The following is a 23,297-nucleotide window of genomic DNA, read 5'->3' on the forward strand; positions in this document are numbered from 1 at the left end:
GCCACATGTTCCCCAGCCCAGCCCCTTCACCAAGAGCTTTCACCAAGGTTTTCTAAGTGCGATGCTCCCTTCTGGCTGCTTGCATTTCCACACTGCTTCCAGTACCTGTTTTTCCCTTCCCTCATCACCGTCCCTTGGTTGGTCGAGAGAATGTCTGTAATAAGTGTGATTTGGGGAAAATGCATTCATCTCTGGTTGCAGTTATTAGCCGTTGCCTGGCAAAATCTTTGTTCTGCAAAGACTGTTAAGCTGCAAGCTCTGCATCATCTTGTTTTACAGGGGTGGGGAGAAGCACTCTATGAAGAAAGTAGCTAAAAAGGGGCTGTCTTTACACCTTCTTGGGGAGTATGTGGTCATGGTCCACTGTATAGCTGCACAAGAAGAATCACTGCACAGAACCTGACTTTGCTCGTGTTCACTCAGCCGTGCCAGCTTTAGGTGGGAGAGTTACTCAAGAAGAAATACCGAGACACTTTAACAGCTATTTTTGCTCCAAGTCAGGATCTGAAACAATCAACTTTCTGTAGCATAGGCACCAAGGGACCATACAAACAACAAAACTCCAAAAAGCCATGCACCACTAAATGCTTGCTTCTATTCAGACTGGAAAGCTCTGTGCTAAATCCCTCCTTGGCACTACCTGCTGCTTCCCCAGGGAGGACAGCCCTCACCAACCTCGACCAAACTACTGCAATCAAAATCGCTTCAGAAGGTAGAAAATAGAGTTCAGGTATTTTTGCTCAGCGTAGGTGCGAGTGCCCCATCCCTGGAGGTGCTCAAAGCCAGGCTGGATGGGGTCCTGCACAACCTGAGCTGGTGGATGGCAACCAGCCCACGGCACAGGGTTGGAGCTCAACGATCTTTAAGGTCCCCTCCAATGTAAATTGTTTTATGATTTTCTGTTTTCCATAATTTAAGGCTTTCCTCTTTTTCTTGAATGCCAGCCAAACTCTAAGGAGCAGCTGCTCCTGTAACATGGCAGAAGCCAGGCAGCACACAGGTAGCTGCAGAGGCATCGGGTTTTCTTTCCAGCTCTCCCAGCAGAGCATGTGTCTGTGTGATACACAGCTGCCCGGCTTCTGGCAGCCTCCCCGCATAGGGACACAGCTCTAAAAACAGTACGTCCATGCTCACGGTGTTTGTTGTGAAAGGAAGGGCAGACTGGGGGAAGGAGGCTGAGAAGGAAACAGAACTCCTTCAAGGATTGCAAAAGGATTTCCCTGACTCTACAGCAACTCTCTTGCACATTGCATGGAACGAGTTCTGGCATTCTCAACTCTGTTTGCTCAGCAGTGGGGAGGTATTAAACTCCTTTTGATTTGCCTCCTCGCTACTAAACCAGAAAATAACCTGATCTGACTCCTGTTCCTCACTGGATCCCAGGCTCACACGTGCTGTACTGGTTTGTGAGATTCGCAGAAGAGACTCCAAACTAATGCTGCTTGCGGCTCCAGTGGAGGCAGAAAACCCCTCTGGAGATGTAGCTGCAACATCAAATCTGAGCGCACAGCTCAGTGAGCTTCCAGAGCCGGCACAGCTTCAGACTCTGTGGTAACCTAAAACTCATTAACTACACTCCCTGCAGTAACAGCTGTGTGTCACAAAGCCAGTTCAAAATGACTTTATAGTAGCTAATAATAAACTCTTTCCCAGAGCTTGAATCTGAAAATCAAATGGAAAAAAAATATAATACCCTCAAACTTGGTATCTACTGTGTAGATAGATCATTTTTAGAAATAGCCATCCTCTGCCCTCCAGTAAGTTCTGTCTTCTCTGGGGTCAGTCAGTTGGACACTCCTCATTTATTTCAGAAGAAGATCTGAACTGAAAGTTCTAAGAAAGGAAACAGCTCTAGAATTAAACAGGGTCAAAATTCAGAAGCCAAGCCACAGTCACAGCAAGCCGATGCCCGCTTGCAGCTCATTGCCCTGCACTCATCTAATATCAGTATTTGCAGTGCTGGCAGAGCGCCGACATTCCAGCCCACTTCAATTCCAACTTCTCCTGCATTAGAAACTCCTCTTTTTCCCCCTCCTCTAAAATCAGTCAACATTCTCACTGGGACATGTCCTCGGATAAGGGCATTTCAAATACCTTCAGCTAAGTCAGCTTTGAATTGAGCCCCTACACCCACACTGGCAGAAACTTTTCCACTGAAACTAAGTGACACCACCGCTGCCTCCAGCCCCACATACTTTGCAGGCAGTCAGAGCAAATGCCACCCCAATCATCCTGGCCTTACCCATGATGGTCACATCATACTCGATCTGGAAGAGTGCCTCCTGGTTGCACTGCCGCAGGATGTTGAGGGCGTCAGCATGGGTCACACTGTGCAGAGGGATCCCATCAACACTCAGCAGCCTGTCCCCAATTTTCAAGGACCCTTCTCTGTAGGAAACCACAGGCAAAAGTTACTTTTTTTTTTTTGCATTTATATATTTATATATGCATGAGTATAAATATATATATATATATGTCAATTAATTTGATACTTAGGACTTGAACGCTCCCTGGGACAATAGCTAGGGTTATTTATAGTGCCAGGCCCATCATATTAAATTAGCAGCGTGACAATACATACATTGCTTCCCACTTTCTAACATAGCATCAGCTCTTCATCTGCACAGGGTTAATTAAGTGGCCGTCTGTGGAAGAGGAGCTCCTGGTGCTTCCATACATAGGTCGCCCTATGAGCACCAGATCCATTCTCCCTGCACATCACGGGTCCCACACCACCTCTGTAGTTCTGCAGGACCAGCACAAGAGGCCCTGGGGAGATCCCAGCACGGAGGACAGGAAGGATATATGTGCAAAAGTGCAATGAAAGCTGCTGGTCTGTCCTGTGACAGCAAATGTTGGAGGTGCAGTACCTGTCTGCTGGGCCACCTGGCCTCACATAGGTGAGCACAAGCGGTCTGGACTTGTGCCAGTCTTCATGGGCTCCCCCTGTAAGCAAACCAGGAAAGTTGTAAGTCACTAGGGGTTTGAGAGTCTGAATGAGAGTGCTGAGAAAGTAGAGACATTTATCATATAACAGCTGACACAGCTCAAAAACAAAGAGTGCCCTAGATTAGGCACCCGGCCGGCCTTGAAGGCTGCACAGGCTGCTCTATGGGGCACACTCTTGCTTCTCATCTGTAGTTTATGACATTCATCTTCTTTCTTTTCTCTTCCTGCTTCCCAAATCACCTCTGCCAGTGTTTGTACCCCACTCATTTCTCAGCAGAGAAGCCACTAACCTCTGAGCACAAAGCCAAAACTGTTGCCTTCCTTGTAGAGGGACACCTCAATGGTCTTGGGAATAATGCCAGCGCTGCTTTCTGGCACTAAAGGAAGAGAAAACAACTTGGTTACTCCCAGACAAGCCTCTTCCATGCCACTCTGCAAGATAATAACAAAACTCAGCCAAGTATCACTAAAATGGAAGTCCATCCCCTATCTCCATATCATATCTTCCCTTTTTAGAGGTACAAAAACCCAATCTAGACACACGAACTTTGCTAGAGCCAACCACCATGGTCTGGGATGATTTGACCAGCTCAGCGTTGTGTGTTTCCCCTCAAACTTGTCTTGGCTAATACTCTGACATTCAAGTAAAACCCTTCCATTTATCAACCAGCTTTAATGTGTTCAGCATTACTCAAAGCCCAGAAGCTTCTGCCACAGATGGAAACTTACTTTAAAAAAAAAAAAACAGAAGCAGCGTAAGGAGTCAAGCCACCGCTTGACCTTAAAGAAAATGAAAATCCCAAATCCTCAGTGCAAAAGGTTGAGAGTTTTTTTCCCTTCCCTCCTACATTTTGACTTTAAAAAAAGATTAAGTGAATCCTTTAAACTGATCCTAGGGGCAATTCAGTAATTTTATATTAAATACACAGTACTATTTAATGTACAAAAGTAAAGAGAAAAAGAAAAAACTGTTTCTGCCTCTTGCCATCTGCTGCTATTTAATGATTTATTGAAGTACTGCTGTGAATATGAGACAATTTCCCAGTCTTCTCCATCCAGAATGGTGCACGGCATTTTAGCCTTGTCCACTCCAAAAAGATCAATTCCCTATTTTCAAACCAGCTGCAACAAATGGCCACAGGGATAACCGGAGAAGCAGGAGGCACCCAGGCATATCCACGCCAGCCCTTCCCCTTGGCTCAGGAGGAGTTTTGGAAGGCAACCTCCCCTCTGTCCTCAATGACCACGTTGGTCCTCGCTGCCAAGCACCCTGAGGGCTTGGGACCTGCCCCAGTTAGGGTTAAACTCACCCCAAAGATGCACAGCTGAGGCACCGTGCCCATGTGCGAGCAGGCAGCCCTGGGGACCAGGTTACAGCAAGGCCAAATATACTCCCAAACCAGAGCCCTGCACAGCTGCTCTGCTCCTGCACTGACTGCTGACAGGGATGCAGCCTAGAAATGCTTCAAAAGGGAAAAGCTTGGGGCAGAGGAAGGCTCCCAGCTGATGGGTGACACTCACATACCAAGAAAAGGGCATAAAGCATCCACAAATGAGTTAGGAAACTGTCCAATTTCTGTCCTAAGCATCCAAGCATGAAGTTCTGCAGCAGTCTTTCATAAGAGCAGTGGGAGCAGAGAAACCTCAGCTAGTGTTAATGCAGGGCTTGGTTTATTCATGAAAGAGATTATATGACACAGTGGCCTGAAAACTAGACTTGGACTTGGGCTCGTCCAAAGCAGGAAATTATGAAGTAGAGAGAAAAATGGAAACCCACACGCACAAGCTATTGAATTGCACTACATTTCTGCTTTTTGCCTGGGGAGAGAGAAGCGAGTGCACACAGCAACAGCAAACCCTCACCACAGATAAAAGCACGTGAGCGACCAACAATGAACTGGAGCAAAGCAACACTGGACAATGCTCTGTATTTTGCAGTGCCTCTTTGTTTGGATTAGTCATAAACAGCATCAATAATCTTATCTGAGAAAAGTCGCTATTTCAGTGTGTTCTTCCTGCTCAATCAGAATGGAGACATTTTGCCTCGCTGCTATTGATTGAGCTATGCGGTATTGGCACTGCTCCCCAGCTGTAAGGACAGCTTATCAGATTCCTGATAGCCAGGCTCACAGCTAAGCAGAAAGGTTAAGAGTTGTCATCTCCAGCAAGCATGAGATCATGGAAAACTTGAACGGTTTGGGCGCTGGGTTTGTTGGTTGTCATTTATGTATTCCATATTTTTTAGGTAAATGCAGAAGCAGCAGCAGAGATGTAAAGTGTAAGACAGGTTTGTATCTGGGGTAAAATGCTTAGATTTCATTAGTTTTGTTTTCCCCTTTTTATTTTTTTCTAATTCTTCCGCTCAGTCATTCTCTGATTGACCCTCTGAATAACAGTAATAACCAGGGAGATCATTTTCACAAAGGAAAGATTGCGAAGAGAAGGTGAACTGAGGCATCCGTTTGTTATAATCAGAACAAACAAATCAGTGCAAAAGCACACGATATCCCAGGGCACAACACAAACCCTGTTTATGTCATCCGGGCTTGCCAGCCTCTGCCCAAGGCCCCTTCGCTAGAAGGCAGATTGCTTCAGCTTCCCTCTGAAAACACCAAACATTTCAAAGCTTCTTAAGCAATAACAGCACTTGCTGCCGTTCAGAAAAGAATATCTAGCAATATATACTTAGAACTGAATAAAACCTCCCACAGCCACACTCCAAAAGAAAAAAAAAAAAAGACCAAAAAAAGCTGAAGTAGCATCAGGAGGCAGATTGGCCTGCGCTACCAAGTCACTCTGAGGCAAGACAGATCTAATCAGCCATCTCCCGCCGGTGTGCATGAGCAGGCACCCACTGTGCTGGAAAAAGCACTCTGCTCCGACTGCACACAGAGCGGCCGCATCCAGCGAGCTCATGAAGGCAGAACAGCACCATGCCCCCAGGTCCTGTCTTGGCCATGGTGACCCAAGCACAAGCAAGCCCATCTGCACCCCAGGTCAAAGCGTGGCTAATGTAGGAGAGCAGGGCTGTCACGGTACCCACCGGCCGGGGGAAGTTCGTACTCCACTTCCAGCACTACCCTTTCACCCACGTTTTTCAGCAGGCTTATGATCTCATCGTGCCGCAGCTTGGTCAGGTTGATGCCGTTCACCGACTTGATGTAATCCCCAACGTTCAGCTGGTCACTTCTGTGAATGAGGAGGGAGAAAGCAGGGGTAGCACAAAGCCTCTGCTGTAGCCAGGCTGGCAGTGCCTGGCAGCCTTTGATAACCACGAGATTTTGTGAACAAGGCACCAGGCTGGGCTGATCTTAGCTGTCTGATTGCACACGCCTGCTCTGAGAGAGAAATGCTAAAATTGAAGCCATCTATCTTTCCTAGTGGCAAATGTTCAGATCTGTACATACAGTAACAATTGCCACATACGCGTTCACAACCTTCTCTTTTTGTCGCTCAATTCCCATTCACGTAGAGCAATCACTCAAAGAGAAGCGTACCAAGAGCTGTCTGAAATAAAATTCAACAGAAGAAAAGAAAACATCTTGCCTTTTGCCTGTTTTCTACAAAATTGTTCAATTACTCCCTCCCTTTCTCTGCTTCTTGGAGCCTTTCTTCTCTCATTCTTTTCCTGAGCCAGTAACGTTACTTACACACTCAGTATTCAGAACAGATACAATATTAAACCACTTAGCTTGATCAAGATGTATTGTACCATGCAGCTCTCCTGACAAGGCTGCCTAATTTCACAGAATCCCAAATATCCCTACACAAAAATTCAAAGCATAATTGCACAGAACATGGGAAATAGCTCAAAATAGAAGACATTTGACTTACTGAAGCAACAACTTTGCATTGAGGCACTTGGAGGAAAAAAAAAAAAAGCTTTGTGCCAATTATTTTAATTATAACCCTATCTGCGGAACTCTTCCCCGGCTTTCCCATGCCCTCTGTGCCCTATTTCCATCTCTCACCTTGCTGCCAGTCCTCCAGGCCTCAGGTTGGAGACCCTTGGCTTTCCATCTTTGTCCGTGCCACCCGAGATGGTCAACCCGAGGGTGCTTCCTTCCTTCTTGATCAGCTCCACGATGGTGACCCCTCTGAACTCCTCTGAAACATCAGGAATAAAGGCAAACCCCTCAGTGGAAGGCATATTCCTCCCAGTCCCGAGGACATCCTTATCCTACAGGTGATGGGAGAGCAGAGCTGCAATTATTTATACAATTCACAGAATCATAGAATAGTTTGGGTTGGAAAGGACCCTTAAAGGTCATCTGGTCCAATCCCCCTGAAACGAACAGGGACACCCACAGCTCAATCAGGTGCTCAGAGCCCGTCAGCCTGATGTTGAATGTCTCCAAGGATGGAGCATCCACCACCTCTCTGGGCAAACTGTTCCAGTGCCAATTAGCAGGAAGAGAAAGCTCCAGTTTCTTTGAAGTGACACTGCAATGCAGAGGTGTGTGCTGGCAGACCCACATGAAAGGCACTGCATGCAGGTCTGGAGGCAAGAGCAAGCAGGGCAAGGCAGGGCAGTGAGGGCTTGTGAGAGGATAACACGTTGTGTTTCCATGGTGGTGGCATCTAAGTCCAGGGAGATTACCTCCAGAACTACGTTTTATATGGACCAGGGCGGGTGTTTGGAGGGCTGCATGGCAGGCTCACATTCAGCAGGTGGAAGGATGTTGTGGACCTGCGGTAGCTGCCTGCATGGACAGAACAGGGGAGAACTTAAATGTGGTAATTTTAAAAACATCCTGAGATGTCAATGCAGTCATGAGGTAAAGAACATAATATGGAGAGGTGGGATCTTGCCAGCAGCAAGGAAAGGAGGAGGCATGAACTCATTCATCCACAGCAGTTTCCCTGCTCATCTGCATCTGGTCTATGTCAGACTTCTTCTATAGTAACCACCTTATCTACAGCTGCAACTGAAGCCATGAGACACATTTAAAACATAGCTGGTTCAATGCAAGCAAGCCCCAATGCATTTGGCAGGGTCACGTTTAGGGGATGCATACCTCACACCTGCTTCGCCAGTACTGCTCCTCCATTCTGCCTTCCCACAGTCCAACAAGATGCTCTTGATCATCCAGTACCTATGAGCCACACCTGACGTGATGCCAACTGTGATCTCATTGCAGCTCACCTATGGGCTTTACAAACAACAGTGTCCCTACACTATTCCAGCTTCAAGACTTGACATGGAGGAGATGGGTGAGCTTGTGGGGGGCCAGCACTGGCCCAAGGAGAGACCAAAAGTTTGGCTGACTCAGCAGAAGGCAGCTCCACCTCCATCCACACCACAGCACTCGCACTCCACTCAGAGGATCCAGCCTTGGGACAAATCGGATGACTTTCATGCCTTGCCAGAACCTCCTCTAAAGAAGCTTTTGCAGAATTTGTCTACATCATGATCCATCCACCTCCACTCTCTGAGTGCTGAAATTCCCTGCTGCTTTACGGGACAAACACAGCGTCCTTCATGCAGGGCAACTTTCTCCAAAATCATGCAGGAGAAGGTGGTGATGGGTGCTGGCGGCGAGAGTAGTCCCATGCCTGTGGACTGAAACCTACACTGCAAATGACCCAAGTTCCGTAAGGCTTAAATGAGATGCTCTGCTTGGAGAGGGAACATTTGAGACATCTTTCATGCTATGATTTCCAGAGCAAGGCAGGCTGCTTTAAACGACACACTGACATAGCACACCCGTGGTCATGGGGGGCTTTCCTTCTCTGTCCTCTTCCACTGGGAGAGGACAGTGTTATTAGGCACCATGGTGCCTCATCACTAGCATTCTACTCCTCATGTAATGCCATCATGACTCTAGCAATTGTACCTCGCTACATCCTTCCATGCTCTACCTGTTTGGTGAAGCACTTCCAAGAATATCCCATGCACTTGATTAACACAAGTGGAGAACATCTTTGCAATCTGGCACCAGTTTGGAAGGCATTCAGGCCCTGCTGGGTCCCTATTTAACACAGCAACAGCAGCTTGTTGAGAAACATCAGGTCCATAATGCTCCTGCTCTTTAATCTCAAACAGTTTTGATCCCTTGCCATCTCAGTAACTTACTTTTCAATACAACGACTCAGGATCTCAGGGGCTGTTAGAAGCTTTGTGGGGGCTCACGGACACGCTGGAAGGAATGCCATCTGACACTATCCTGTGCATTTCCTCTCATCTACAGACACAACTGATCAGCACAGATGGTGCTGAAAGGGGAGATTATTAGCTCTTCAATGGGGTTCAATTTCGATCCTTAATAAGTGTTTAAAAATGGGAACTCCCAGAGCACAATCACCCATTGTTGTGGGTTCGAGGAGGAATTACTGCTCTGAAAAAAAGGCAAGTTCCTGAGATCAATCTATCAAGATAAGCAATACAGCACGTTGGTCAGTGCCTTTATAAACCTAGTGCCGCTATCAGAGGTGCACACAGACATGGAAGTGAGCTGATTAAGCAGGACCTGGTCCTTCAAGCCGTGGCCTTTATGTGTCTTATGAGAATAGTGTTGGATTTCTCCTAATAGCATGGGTGCATAGATTTTGCTGTTCAAACAACGAAAGGGCTCTGTCCCCTCCAAAGACTCTACAACATGCAAAGTCAAATCTGTGATTGGGTGTTTAATGGTCAGAAGTTAAAATCTAGCCCCAGGCTTCATTAGGAAGGTGATGAGCTGTCTAGAGCAGGCCTTCCAAACCTGCTGGTGTACTGCTGGCACAGCAAGCCCAGCACCCGCAGCAATGATATGCTGGAGCGGGAGCTGATCCACTCCTTTACCTGGGATGCTTTGCCTCCTGGAGACCAGGGCTGAGTCCATCCCGCCAGAGTCCTTGCTCCCCTTTGAGTAAGGGCCATCATCTGGGAGCAGAGCAAACAAAAAAACCAAAATTAGTGCTCAAAGCAACAAACAACATTAAAGCCCGAACATTGCAACAAGTTTGTCCTTGTTGACACTGGAATTGGGATCTTAACCCCATCACAGCTTGCAGATGAGAAAAACCATTACCAGCCTTGGCTTCGCACTGCATCGTACGGACTCATCCTGCATTTTGGAGAGGGAGGGGAAGAAACACAGTGGCAGTGGTGCAATAGCGTTATCTGATTTATTCCTCTGGGAGCTAATCCATTAAGAGAGAAGAAAATTCCCTTGCTCCTGTAATTACATGGCACAGCTGAGGACAGAGAGAGCTGTCGCATTCATCTCACAAGTTTTAAGCCTGTCATTATGCTTGTGAAGAAACTTACGGTTTTTGGAAATGGAGTTATACATCAGGACACTAACAGGGCACTAAATCACTATACTTGGATGAAATTGCCTATTCTTACAGATGCCATTATTTCAAAGTCACATTTTCCTGCTGCTGTGCAGCCTCTGTACAGTATAGAGAGCACCTTCTCTTAAGTGACTTAAAAAAAAAAAAGCAGAAGAAAGAGAAAATAGTATTATGCACCCTAAAAGCACTGTGCAGCACAATTTGAAATTTAAATGTATTTAAATATCTTTGTATTCTCCTATCAGAAGACACCCTGCACAGAGGTTACCTGCAGTAAAGAGAGCATCCTTCTACACCTTTCATTGGCATATAGCTAAAGTGACTGTTTTCTGGTGTTTCCTAAAAAGCCAGAGCTTTGTCAATCAATAATTTCCAGTGACTATGTAGTATCAAATAACTCCCCCTTTGAGTGATCTCATTCCTGGATCGCACTTCCCAATCCTTCAGCAGCTGTGAAGGCAACTTCTAAGTTGCCCATGACAGCATAAATACAGGTTACCGAAAACCCCATCCACATACTCCTCTCCACAGCCCTTCAGTAACGTATATTTAAGTTACAGAAGAGTTTGGGTCTCGCTATGTATGAAGGGAATAAAAAACTTGAACAAAAAACACAGCTTCATTGAAGACAGCGGTCTGTACACTGTGCAATTAAAACTGATGTTCGGTTTGCTGGCAGCCCACTTTCCCCACAAACAGAAAAATGCTGGTATAAATTGAATCATGCAGGTTACCTTTAAATGCAAAGAGTTGGATTCTACTCAAAGGCTTGAACACTTTTTAAAAGTAAAATGAAACAAGTTTCCACCTAGAGTACTTTCCAAAAAGGCAAAGCAGATATACATATTAATTTTAGTTCTTGATGCCCCAGCTGAAGTAACTTCACAAGTTGAGGAAAACTCAGAAAGAATTTAGCTGACCCAAATCTGCATTTTCAAGCATTAAAAGCTTCAGCTAAAAAATAAGCACCTGTCAGTTTTTCAACCTGTTTTGCAGCCAGTAGAGGGATAGCATAAGTGTTCACACCTTGGATTCTTCTCCTGTGTCAGCTTTTCCATCACCATTAAACCAAAGATTTCTAATAAAGAAAGAATTAGCACTTGGCAGTAGACCACCACCAAGTCATGCCAAGTCTCTGCTGCCAAAGCACACTGAACCTTGGTACCCAAGCAGCCAGGACTGCTGTGAAATAGAGGAATAAAGCTCTACTTTCTGAAAGTAGGAAAAATCAAGTGATTTTTCACTTGATTCAAGTGACCATGGAGATCTCCTAGCATTACTCCATGACAGAGAAACCAACAGCTATGGCTACTAGAGCAAGAGCCAAGTCAAGCCATTGATTTCAGGTAGGTGTTAACATCAGCTTTCAACCAGAAGACTTGAAAATTCAAATGGCATTTTTAATGGCAGTGGTCTCTTGGGTGATGTGGAAGTCAGGAACAAGGTAATCTGGGCTTAAGGACTCTGGAAAAGTTTAATGTATTTGGGACAATTTAGTTCCAGCACCTAATTTTTTGAAAACAAAGCAAAGCCACCTGCCAGCTCTTCTTCAGTAGAGGTAAAGTTCCAGAACTTTCATTCACTGTCCATACTGGCCAAGTCCATCTTAATTTCTCTCTCCAGCAGGTTTTCCCTATGTCCAGCCTTACTCTTTCTCTGCCATCCTATACCTTGCACAACTGCAAGCAGAAGACAGGGACGCTTTGGGATCACAAAGCAGGCATTTCCAAGGGGAGCATCAGAACAGTGCCAGTCCAACAGCTCCCGGCCCACACTGGTCAGCCTGGCAGCCATAACTTCCTTTCATTGCTTTCCTGAATGGAGGAGCAACCTCAAAATGGCAGCTCAGGATCTCAGCACGAGATTTCTTTTTCAGCACTGGAACGTGAGCCTACAGATGTGTTTGCAAAATTCACTGGGATACATTGCAGGAAGCTACAGTGCTCCGGGCATCAGCCTGCCTTCCATCACACAGGATGCTAAGGATGACAAGGACCACCTCGGCATGCAGCCACTTTTCATTCAAGAGCATCACTGCCAGCTTTACCCAGGTAACGTGCTTGAGGCAACGCTCTGCTGCAAGTGGGAATCCAGTGCTCCCAGAGAGCCACGGAAGATGGTTCGAAGCCAGCTCCATAATCTGCTGGCAAAGCAAAGCAGCCAACCATCTGCTTCCCATAAACACACTGCCCTGGACCAGAGTGCCACCAGCACTCTCCTGAGCTTCATTTCCCCATTGCAACCCCAATCACTATTGATATGAAATCCCATTTCACTAAGTCACCCTCCGTACCCCAGTAGCTATTGCTGGACATGCCCTGGCTGCCATTTCAGGTTGCTGATGTGTTACCAACTCCCCCAGCAGCCAACAGCCATGACCTGATCCACAGCCACTGTGTGCAATTAGCACTGAGCCCCCTGCACAGCGCTGCAGCAGGATCAACAGCAAATAATTAGCACCATGGCTCCCCTTCTTCTATTTCTTCTCCCTCAAAACGTGGTTGATTATGCTAAAAATGTTTGTTTTTTTTCTCCACTCATTATCAGGCTAAAATGTTTGAACAGGAAGGGAAGCTGCCACACAACGCATGCTGAAGTGTGAATTGGCATTTGCTTGCATTAGCATCCCTGCTGCGTGGCTCTTTGTTCATTTTCAGCCGGTTTCCTGTTCTGCCACTCAAGCTGGTATTAATGGAGACGCTTTAGAGGTGAGGTAGGAGGTTATTTTGTTTTTTTAAAATAAGAAATCCAGCTCTTTTTGCTCTCTTTCAGTCCTCTCTCCTGCCTGGCACAGCATCCAGCCAGGGGAAGGCTGGTAGCCTGATGTTCAGACAGCCCAAAAGGAGCGCCAGCCCAAGCACTGAAAATTCATGAATGCCTTCACTCCCTCTGGAAAATAACTTTTCTCTTAAGCCTATGTAGTGCCTTTCACAAGCTACCCATGCTGGAGCCATTAGAGGTATATTTTTCAAGCTTTTTCCCTCACACACAGCAGGCCCAAATTTCTCCAAAGAAAATATTCTGTAATTAGTGATTTTCAAGCAGCAATGTTATTGCCAGCTCTAGACCTTTCAAAAAAGCTCACTAAGAACATTAGACTCTCAATAAAACAGACTGTGCAATGCTTTCTGTACACGTATCCCATGGGGATTTGTGTCAATACAAAAAATCTGCTATAAGTTCTTTGGCAACATATTTTGCCATTTTGGTGTCATACCACCAGCAGGGAGAGAAGTGTCCCTTGTTCTTGTCCATACATATCCAGCCCTGAACTCTTCTTCCCTGCGTTGCAGAGTAGGAGCGCACATCTCATCCACTGACAAAGAAGAGATGAGGTATTAATAGGAAAGACAATAACTTGGTTTCCCCATTTCCCATGGCTAACTATGGTGAGGATTCTCTTAGGTCTCACAGAAAGTTTGAGCTTACTTTCCCACTCATGCCTTCTGCCTGACAAGCCTCTCCTCTGACCAAGATACTTATTTGACCATTGATCATCCAGCAGCCAGATAGCTTATTTGCAGGGGTCAACTGCAAACTTAAAACAATCCTAACTCATAGGAAATCCACAGTTTCCTTATAAGAAGAATTCCTGATCTTGCAAAGTGGTTTGTCCCATCACAGGACAAGAGGTAATGGCTTTATGTTGTGCCAGGGGAGGTTCAGGTTGGATATTAGGAACAAATTCTTCTCAGAAAGAGTGGTGAGGCACTGGCACGAGGCTGCCCAGCGAGTGGAGGAGTCACTGTTCCTGGAGGTGTTCAGGAACGATGGAGATGTGGCACTGAAGGACGTGGTCAGTGGGCACGGCAGGGGTAGGCTGGAGTTGAACTTGATGATCTTAGCGGTCTTTTCCAACCTTAATGATTCTATGATTCTATGACCTGCTGCCCAAGACAGTGAACCTTGGCCAAGGCTGACTTCCTGCCTTTCTGAGATGTTCCTCCAACCCTGTCCTGCATAGTATGGAGCCAGTGGGGAAGTCCTGGGCAAAATTTCCAGTAGCAACTAGCAGCAAAACTGCTCTCAAAAACACCATGACTTTTCACAGTTATATTCCCCGTGAGATGTGAGAACAGACATCAGGATCCTCTGGCATCAGTTAGGTCTGAAGCCAACCTCTGCAACAACAAAAAAAGCTTCCTCTGAAAGAGCACTGATTTAGGAGTTCATTATCCCTGCCTGCAGGGGGGAAAGAAAGGTGTTTTTTTCATTTAGAAAAGTTATTAGTCTATGTTATTAACAGAGATCACCTCTTAATGAAAATCGTCATTGGCTAAATAAGATTCTGTGACAATTAAGCTTGCTGTCTGCAAGTGTTCAGGTTCCTGGATTGTTTTAAGACAGCTCCTGCAGAGAAAGTGCATTAATCTTGTGGGAAGACCAAGAGGTAAAACCTCCCATTTGTTTAATGGAAAAAAGACAGTTGGAAACAGTTATTTAGCCATACGGTAATTGCACTCCTTATTTAGAGAAGTGAATACTAAAACGGTGTTAAGAACCAAATGCTGTTCATGCTAATGCAAGACAGTATCTTTTGCTAGCATAAAAGCTGAAGGTTGGAAATAGAAACCCAAATGACCAAAACGGAGTATGATTTGATCCATTTTGAGGAGAGTTACTTCTGGAAGTGAGAGGAGAAATTTGTCTGCAGTGTAATAAGGAGCAGGAGCAGGGCATGGGTCAGGACAACCCCAGATGCAGCCACCAGGCACGGCCTCCGTGACATGGAATCTTGAAGAGGCAAACATGTACTTGAAAACTAGATTATAATCATCTACCTGCATCTTCGGGCACTCGATTACCTTTAAAAAGACCTGCCTCTGATAGGTTTGGAAGAATTTGTCAGTTACTGTATTACTAGCTGGAGGATAGGGGAAGACATGTATCATGCACTCCCATTCTGAATCCCAAAGTGAGACTTCTCTCCTGAAGTGCTACAGCCTGGACAGGGGCTGTGCCATCAATACTGGAGGACAGCGACAAAATGCCAGTCACCTCTTCCATCCTGGCATTCCACATGGCATCACACCCTTTTCAGAATCATTCCCTCTCTAGGAACACATCGCTCCAACTTTGTATCAGAATCAGTAAAGTTAAAGAAAACAGAGATCACAAAGAAAAGGTTAAAAATAATCTGCTGGGGATCTCCAGGCTGCATTTCCTAGAGTACTGCAAAAGCTGAGCTGGAGTTCATGATTCTGCCCTACATAAAACCACTCCAAGCGTACAGCAACAGATATACTAAATCTGTAGTGGCATGGCAAGGCAAGCCATGCTTCTGTAAGGTGCTTAAAAACAAGGGAAGAGAAGTCACTTTTGCTTTGGGATTCTGCAGCACAAATTCATTTTTATGACAATGACTATTTCGCTGACTGCTTCCAAAATAAATAAATGAATAAACCCAATCTTTTAGAAGACCCACGTCAAATATCAGATTGGATGTTTGGAAAAAATTCTTCTCAGAAAGAGTGGTGAGACACTGGCACTGCTGCCCAGGGAGGAGAAGGATTCATCATTCCTGGAGGTGTTCGAGTAATGTGGAGATGTGGCACTGAGGGACGGGGTCTGTGGGCACAGTGGGGGTGGGTTGGCTGTTGAACTGGAAGATCTTAGTGGTCTTACCTAACCTTAATGATTCTTTGATTCTTCTTTATTCTCCAGGATTGGGGAGTACACCACGTGAAAAACCCAGTGCCCATCACAGATCTCGTCTCCACCTCCATCAGCAATGTGACTCTCAACAGAGCTGCCCAGACCCAGCAGGAGCTTGGAATGCTTTTCCTCTTCTCTGTACCAGGATGATTATCCAAAAAGTTTCCCCTCATCAGTGAGCTCAGACTGAAATAGACCAAGTTATTTTGGGAGCTGCCCCTCCCTAATTTCATAAATCTACACACCAACACATGTGGCTCAAATGGCAGAGGCTGCTTGTTGCTATGAACAGCCTCATAATTTTCCCTTCGCTGGCAATAAGTGTCCTTACAGCACATATTCATGAGTTACGCAGAAGACAAATGAGGTCTTGGGGAAACGTTTTCTCTTTGACTTTCCTTATCACAAGTTTTCTGAAAGCACAGCCAAAGAGGATGGCTGTGCCATCTACCAGCTCCATCAAGCACCGTTATTACGTTCTCACCCTGAAGGTGACTTTTTTCTCCCATTTTCCCCACCTATTTCTGGTGTATGATCCATGAGAGTCATAAAATGCCACCAGTACCTGTGCCAGACCCACTGCAACCATGCTTCAACTCCTTTCCCTGGGGTGGGATGGTGCCACGAAGCAGAGGTTGCTGTGCCATCTTCTCCGCCCACCTGTGCTGCTCCCGTCCGAGCCGGGGAGAACTTGTCCAGACTTTGAGGTTATTTCAGGAGGAAGTTGTATGTCTGAGTTCACCTTCCCCATTACACACAGCATGAATTTCATCTTCCCACACCCCCAGCATCCCCCGTCCTTTTTCTTAAAGCCTGTGTTCATTTATCCACTAACTCTTCTAAGACATGTATAATTTCATAACCACCTGCTGCTGTATTCACAGGAAACAGATTTCTAAAAGATACAATAGCTTATTGTTCAACAGAAAACTCCATGCCTTGTTCTCTATTTTTTTTTTTAATAAGAAACCAAAATTACTTTCAAAGGAACAATTTGTTTCAAGCAACTGTTTTCAACCAGAAATTATGTAGATAATTACGTGCATATCAGTAGCCTTTGTAAGACCAAGGCATGGGCCAGAGCATGCCTCTGTTATCGTGCAGGTTGGCTACCAAGGGATAAGAGGGTGTCTTTCTTCTCCCCTGCAAACCCTCAGCATGACACTGATGGAGGAATCATAGAGTGGTTTGAGTTGGAAGGGACCTCTAAGATCACTTAGTTCCAACCCCCTGCTATAAGCAGGGCCACCTCCCACTAGACCAGGTTGCTCAAAGCACCATCCAGCCTGGGAAGACTCCTGCTTCTCAGAGAAAAGCAAGGACGAAATTTAAACATTTAATAAATCAGTAGAAGATGTAACTGGTGTAGATGTGTGTGCACAAAGCCCTTTTTCAGTTGGCTCTGCAGTGAAGCCAGGCTTTGGAGAGATTTAACTCATATCAGCTTTCACAGGATATTAAACACTGCCCAAGGACTGATCCAAGTTCCATCTGATAAGAAGGAATGCTGGACCCGCCTTGCAATGCTGAGATGTAGTACTCCTCATTCTTTCTTTAAACCCAAAGCATTCCATAAAAAAAAAAATGACATAAGAAGGCAAAAAATGAAATGATATATTTTAAAAATCTGCACCCAACCTGCCATTACCATCTTGCTGTTATATATCAGAGACATTGTGACAGTGCATTGTCTGCCTCCCATTCTTGCGTTGGAAGCCCTCGCAGAGTAACTTTACCTAATCAGCATATCTGAGGGAGCGTGCAATGGAGGACCTGGAAGCAGTTGTTAATTTCCACTCAAAGTATGTTGAGAAAGGGAGGAAAAGAAATCTGCAGACAGTGACTTTTTGCTTGTTTTTCTATGAAAACTACCCTCTCAAGCTGTTTGCCCATCCATTCACCTATGGCACTTTTGTGTCTCTGGAACCCAGCAGCCAATATCCTTCAGTATGGGGAGGGAGAGCAGCTAGAAAGAGGATTTTAGTCCTATAACTTTTATCAAAACTATTTTGAGCAGAAAAGACCCAAAATCACACTCTTGGCAAAGCAAAGAGAATTGCTGTGCAAACGGCTCTAGCCTCACCACCCACTTTCTTTTGCACGGCAGTGAAAAGAATACGGGGTACCAGATGCAAAACTTGAAAATTAGGGTTAATTTGTTCCTCTGCTCATGGAGGAGAATAAATTGTTGTTCTTAAGTATCCCAGGGTTGCTTTTCTTCCTCTGATTTGAAAATTTCAAGGACAACTCTTTGCCTGTTCTGGTAAGGTTATGCTTTATGCATTACGTCAGCTTTTCAACCACTCCTTGAAGGACAGATAGGTTGGGTCTTTAGCACAAATAGCATTTCCCATACAAAACCAAAACATCTTCACTTTGATGCACCTCTTCCAAGAAAACACCCCCTAAGAAGCCCATACCCAAAAGGTACTTTTCCCTCAGTGAGCCCTCTCCCCTTTGCTTTTCTTACACACTCCCCCACCAAGATTTGAATTTCTAGTGTTAAAGAATAAAAACAGAGAAAGGGAGGGAGGAACTTCCCTTCCCGCAACCCCTCTCAGCCTCACAGGCATTCTTATAGACAGCTTCCTCAGTTTGTATTTGTGAACCAGATGGTGGCAGGGAGACTGAACACTTCCTCACCTCCTTGCAGGTCACATCTGCACATGCACACACAAAATATATGCAGTAATTCTGTTCATGAGGGACAAGAATAGAGCAGAAACCAACTCAATAAGATTATTATTTCCCAGTGGCTCCAGTGCTTGAAATGATGTTATTAAAGATACATTTTCCAGTCAATTTTGCAATTTCTTTTGTTAAGCAGTGCAGACTGTACTGGAGAGAGTCCAGCAATGAACTAGGAAGGTGAAATATTGCTGATATACAGATTGTGTTATCTAAAGAAACTACCTTTCAAAAGTAAAAATTAAAGAGGAATAAGATACATTTGCAGACTGATCTCTCATGAAAGTTATCCAAGTGAGCCATTGTAATACGGTGAGAAACAGACAATAATGCCTAATGCCATTCCCAAGAACGAACGCCTCCTGGATACAACAGGCTTTATTGATCTAGGCAGCAGGCAGCAGTAAATCCTAGCTGGCAGTGGAACACAATTCCCCCTATTAACTCCAAGCAAGCTTCCACACTTCTCTTCAGTATGGAGCTGGATAAGAACCTGCTGAATCCAGCCTGCTGAATCCAAACCCTGGGGACTTCCTTTCTTTCAAGCAACAAATGCTGTGCTAAGTAACTGTGGAGTGAAATCAAATAAAAAAAAGACAGCTCTATTGTGGCTTTTCAAGCAGATGAAATTAAATACTGTCAGTTTATTAGACTATAGCACTCAAATAATTGGTGCCACTTAAATCTAGCGGCCACTATTACCTGCTTGTTTAAAAGCCTGAGCTAGTCAAAAAGCAAAAACAAGCTTTGTTTTAATGACAAAACATCACAACATGGTTTGTCAGTGGTACACTCAGGCAGGTAGGCTTTTATTTTCAATATCTCAAGAGTTAAAGCCAAAAAAATGTATACGTGTCCATATTATAAAATGTTTTGCTTTGTTTCTGAGCAACAAAAATCTCTTCAGGAAGGAAACAAAACCAACCAATCCTAACACCTGGTTAGCCCTTCTGGAACAGAGATCATTTCTGCAGTGATGATGACAATGAATTCTTTGAGCTATTTTGCTTTTACAAACTCCAGTTTGGTCCCTACGGTCTTTGCATTAATAGTGGTATCTGTTGGCTTCCATCCCCCAAGGATGCATCAGAAGCTCGAGGCAGTGCTGTATTGAAGAGAATGGGAGAAGACAATCTGATTTACAGAATCATGGAATCATTAAGGTTGGAAAAGACCTCAAAGATCATCAAGTCCGACCACCCGCCTACCACCAATACTGCCCACTATCCATGTCCCTAAGTACTACATTTCCCCTCTTCTTGAACGCCTCCAGGGACGGTGACTCCACCACCTCCCTGGGCAGCCTGTGCCAGTGCCTCATCACTCTTTCTGAGGTGAAATTCTTCCTAGTATCCAACCGGAGCACATAAATCTGTAATGGAGAGATAGGAGAGCCAACAGCTGGGAAGGAAAGCTGCAGAGATTCAGCCTAGATGTGGGAATGTGAGTGCCCTCCCCTTCCACCCCACAGGAAGAATTAACTTCCTGGACATCGTGTCACTGTGTATCTTATAGTGACGGATGGGAATCTTTCTAAAAATCATTTGGTGCCATTGACAGGGGATTTGGAGCATGATTCACAGTAATTGGACTAAGCTCTTTGACCTGCATTATGCAGGGGGTGAAACTGGACTGTGAATGGCTCATTTGGGTTGAAAACAACCTGGTCTTAAGAAAAAAAAAAATAGGAAAAGATGCTGTTTGGGCTGAAAAGAAAAAGCACGGTTCAGTGAAAGGTCATTTGCATCCATAACAAAATATGTCTGTGATTCTGGCCAGCTCAGAGCGAGAATTCCCATCCCCACCTGAAGAACGAGGATACATCAGGAGGACGAGGTGGCAGCAAGGCACTGTGCCATCACTCAGCCTGGTAATCCCTTCTGAAGAGAGGCTCACTGAAGTTGTAACATGATTTCTTGTTTTATTCCTACAGCACTTCAGGAGAGCCCATGTTACATATGTGAAATAAGCGCTGCTAAGAGCACATTAGCACCTGTGCTAAACTGACAGCATGCAGTCTGGGGATCAGCTAAGAGTGGTAAGCCAGCCTTAAGGAAACCTTCTAGAAAACATAATTCCTTAGATAGTGATGAGTTGAGGAAAAACCCTTCTTCCCAGTGAAAAACCTCCTCCTGTGCTAATCTCTGGGAGCAACAGCAGTTTGACATCAGCAGCTCCTGCATTGAGGAGACAACAGCAAGTAGAAAACCCATGCAAATCACAAGAGAACAAAGCAAAAAAAAAAAAAAAAAAGGTAAAGAAAACCACAAAACCCAACAATGGGCAAAAAAGGCACGAGATACACTTCAGTGCAGTAACACCTAATAAAAGCATGAACAAGGGATCTGGGGGTGAACTGAGAAAACAGACACAGACAAAAGCTAAAGGATGCCATCAACATTGGCATGAAAAAATCAGGTAAAAGACGAGAAGCAGATATCAAAGCTGTCCATGACCTCTTTTGCTACTGCCTGATTTTAGGATTGCAGCAAGGCTATGGCTTCAAGAGGAGCAATGAACAATCAGAGCAGCCTGGTGAATTGGGAGACGCTGGCTCACCGTAGCCTACAGTTGGGCATGTGCTCCTTTTAAGCAGGGGTGGCCTACATCTTAGAATCATAGAATCGTTAGAGTTGGGAGGGACCCTTAAAGGGCATCCAGTCCAACTCCCCTGCAATGAACAGGGACACCTACAGCTCCATCACCTTGGGGCAGTGCACCAAAATATCTCACAGCCAGGTTTGCTCTCTACATTGCAATAGGACAACGCTCCCAGGTTGCAGTGGTTGGGTACCTCTTCCAGGAGGACTGACTGCAGCTTAGGAGAAGATGTGCGATGCAGTAGGTTGAAAATCAGGTGTTTTATCTTGGATTTGCACTGCATTCCAATGCAAAGTGTTTAAAAACCAGTGGGAGTCAAGAAATAAGGAAGAAGTACCAGACAGCATTAGCTGTTTTAAAAGAAAGATTTCCGGCACCCCATTTAGACTCATTTCCAGCTTATCCATGAAGCTCTGCTAAACCTTACTAAGACTTAATTCCCATAAATGTGATTCTCCCTTCCGTGTTTAGCTAAGTAGCAACGCTTCAAAAAAAGTAAATACCAAATCGTGGGAGCTGGATTATTCATTCATGTGGTAAAAGCCATTATATATGAATATATACAGATGTACCCACTTCAGGACTGATCTAAACATATGTAGATTTTAGACTCTGACACACAAACCATCCATTATGCAATGGCCCATGTGCGCGTCTGGGCTGCTTTTATCCTTGGCTGTGTCAGGAGGATTCACAGTGAGAGATGGAAGAAGCTTATAGTTAAAAGACTAAAGAAAGTTTAAGCAAGAGGCTTGCTTAAAATGAAAGGAGAGAAGGAGAAAGAGAGGAATCAAAGAGCCAGGCAATATCAGATTTAGCAGGACAAGATGACAAAATAAGAAAGTTTCAAAGCTCAAAGGTTTTTGACGTTGGAAATGGCGTGGTCTGACCTCATCAAACCACTTGTTAAAAATTCACCTGAACTGCCCGTTAAATCTTGCTTCTAGCAAGCCTCGCTCCCTTTTTGCCCCTCTTCTTGCTCCCCTTGCTCCCCAGAAATCATCACAGTACCACCACGATAGAAGACAACATCTGTTTGGTGCAAAAGATGGTTAAGACCCTGCTCCAGCAGTTACTAATGCACTCTGTTTTGTGCAGCTACCTCCACGCAAACGGTTGTCTGGTTTTCTGTTGCTTCACACTATATGGGAAGCAGAAAGCAGTGGGAGAACACAGTCTCAACTATGGCCAGCAAAGAAATTCCCAAAAGGCACAGGAAATCCTGGTGCAAATCAGAATGTATTGCTGTAAGCAGGGATCTGCCATCCTACAAAATGCTCACAGGGACTCCTACAGCTTACAGAGGGTAGGAAGTAGCAATGAGCTCAGGAAAAAAAATCAAGCGTAACTAAAAACTACACAGTATTGAGGATAGAGGAGACTCACATCAGGAACACAGACCATTAAGTGTAATGCTTCACATTACACTTCCCAAATACACACTTAATTCTGATTCAACAAGGCCCTTGTGCTAATAAAAATTAAAACCAGCAGGTTCTGTTGAGTGTGTAATGGATGTGTGGAAGAGCAGCGTGTGCAGGTATTTCTAAAATTAACCAGGAATACAAAAACCGACTGCTTCCCAAAGACCCAAGGAGTTGGGGGCATGCTGAATAAATCAGTGCCCACCACCGGATGGGCGCTGCACCGTACCAGCACAGCTCCTCACTGCTCCTCCTCTGCACTGGTGTAAAATGGGCACAAGAAAGCAGAGCAGGGGCATGGGGAGAAGAGAGAGAAAAGATCGGCTCCGTGAACACTGGATACAGCAGATCCATTTAATGATTAAACAGACAAGATTGTTTGCTTATAAAATGCAGCGGCACATAAATCTGCTAGGAGCTAATTGCCTATTATATAGCTCATGGTACTGCTCGAGTTGGCTGGTGAATGATAAAGGGACTTTTAGAAAGAGGAGGAAGCACTTTGTTCCCAGGCTCTGCAAGGGGAACAGTCACCCCTCCAACAACAGCAGGGTCCAGAGCTCACCTGAGTGTAAGGTAAGGGACTGAGACACAGGGAGCACTGGGTGACACAGGAAATGCATTATAGCATAAAAATAAGTCTAACGAAACATGTACATTCTTCCTATGCCAAGAATTTAATCCTACCCAAAGGGCACT

At 45.1% G+C, this 23,297-nt stretch overlaps 1 protein-coding gene across 5 annotated transcripts in view; it reads right to left on the reverse strand.

The window, feature by feature from the left end:
• The window catches only part of GRIP2 (glutamate receptor interacting protein 2), a 221,632-nt gene that overhangs the window by 39,393 nt on the left and 158,942 nt on the right, over positions 1-23,297 (reverse strand). For all 5 annotated transcript variants that reach the window (XR_002442489.1, XM_021409444.1, XM_021409446.1 and 2 more), the window contains exons 2-7: positions 9,734-9,814; positions 6,921-7,056; positions 5,993-6,138; positions 3,240-3,326; positions 2,871-2,946; positions 2,243-2,388 (exon numbers count right to left, since the gene is read on the reverse strand). Coding sequence is in view for 4 of the 5 variants with exons in the window: in XM_021409444.1 (XP_021265119.1) it covers positions 2,243-2,388; positions 2,871-2,946; positions 3,240-3,326; positions 5,993-6,138; positions 6,921-7,056; positions 9,734-9,814 (672 nt within the window). In the remaining variant the exon portion in view is untranslated. The remainder of the gene's footprint in view (positions 1-2,242; positions 2,389-2,870; positions 2,947-3,239; positions 3,327-5,992; positions 6,139-6,920; positions 7,057-9,733; positions 9,815-23,297) is intronic.

The sequence above is a fragment of the Numida meleagris genome, chromosome 11 (assembly GCF_002078875.1).
Source record: "Numida meleagris isolate 19003 breed g44 Domestic line chromosome 11, NumMel1.0, whole genome shotgun sequence".
NCBI classification, from domain to species: Eukaryota; Metazoa; Chordata; class Aves; order Galliformes; family Numididae; genus Numida; species Numida meleagris.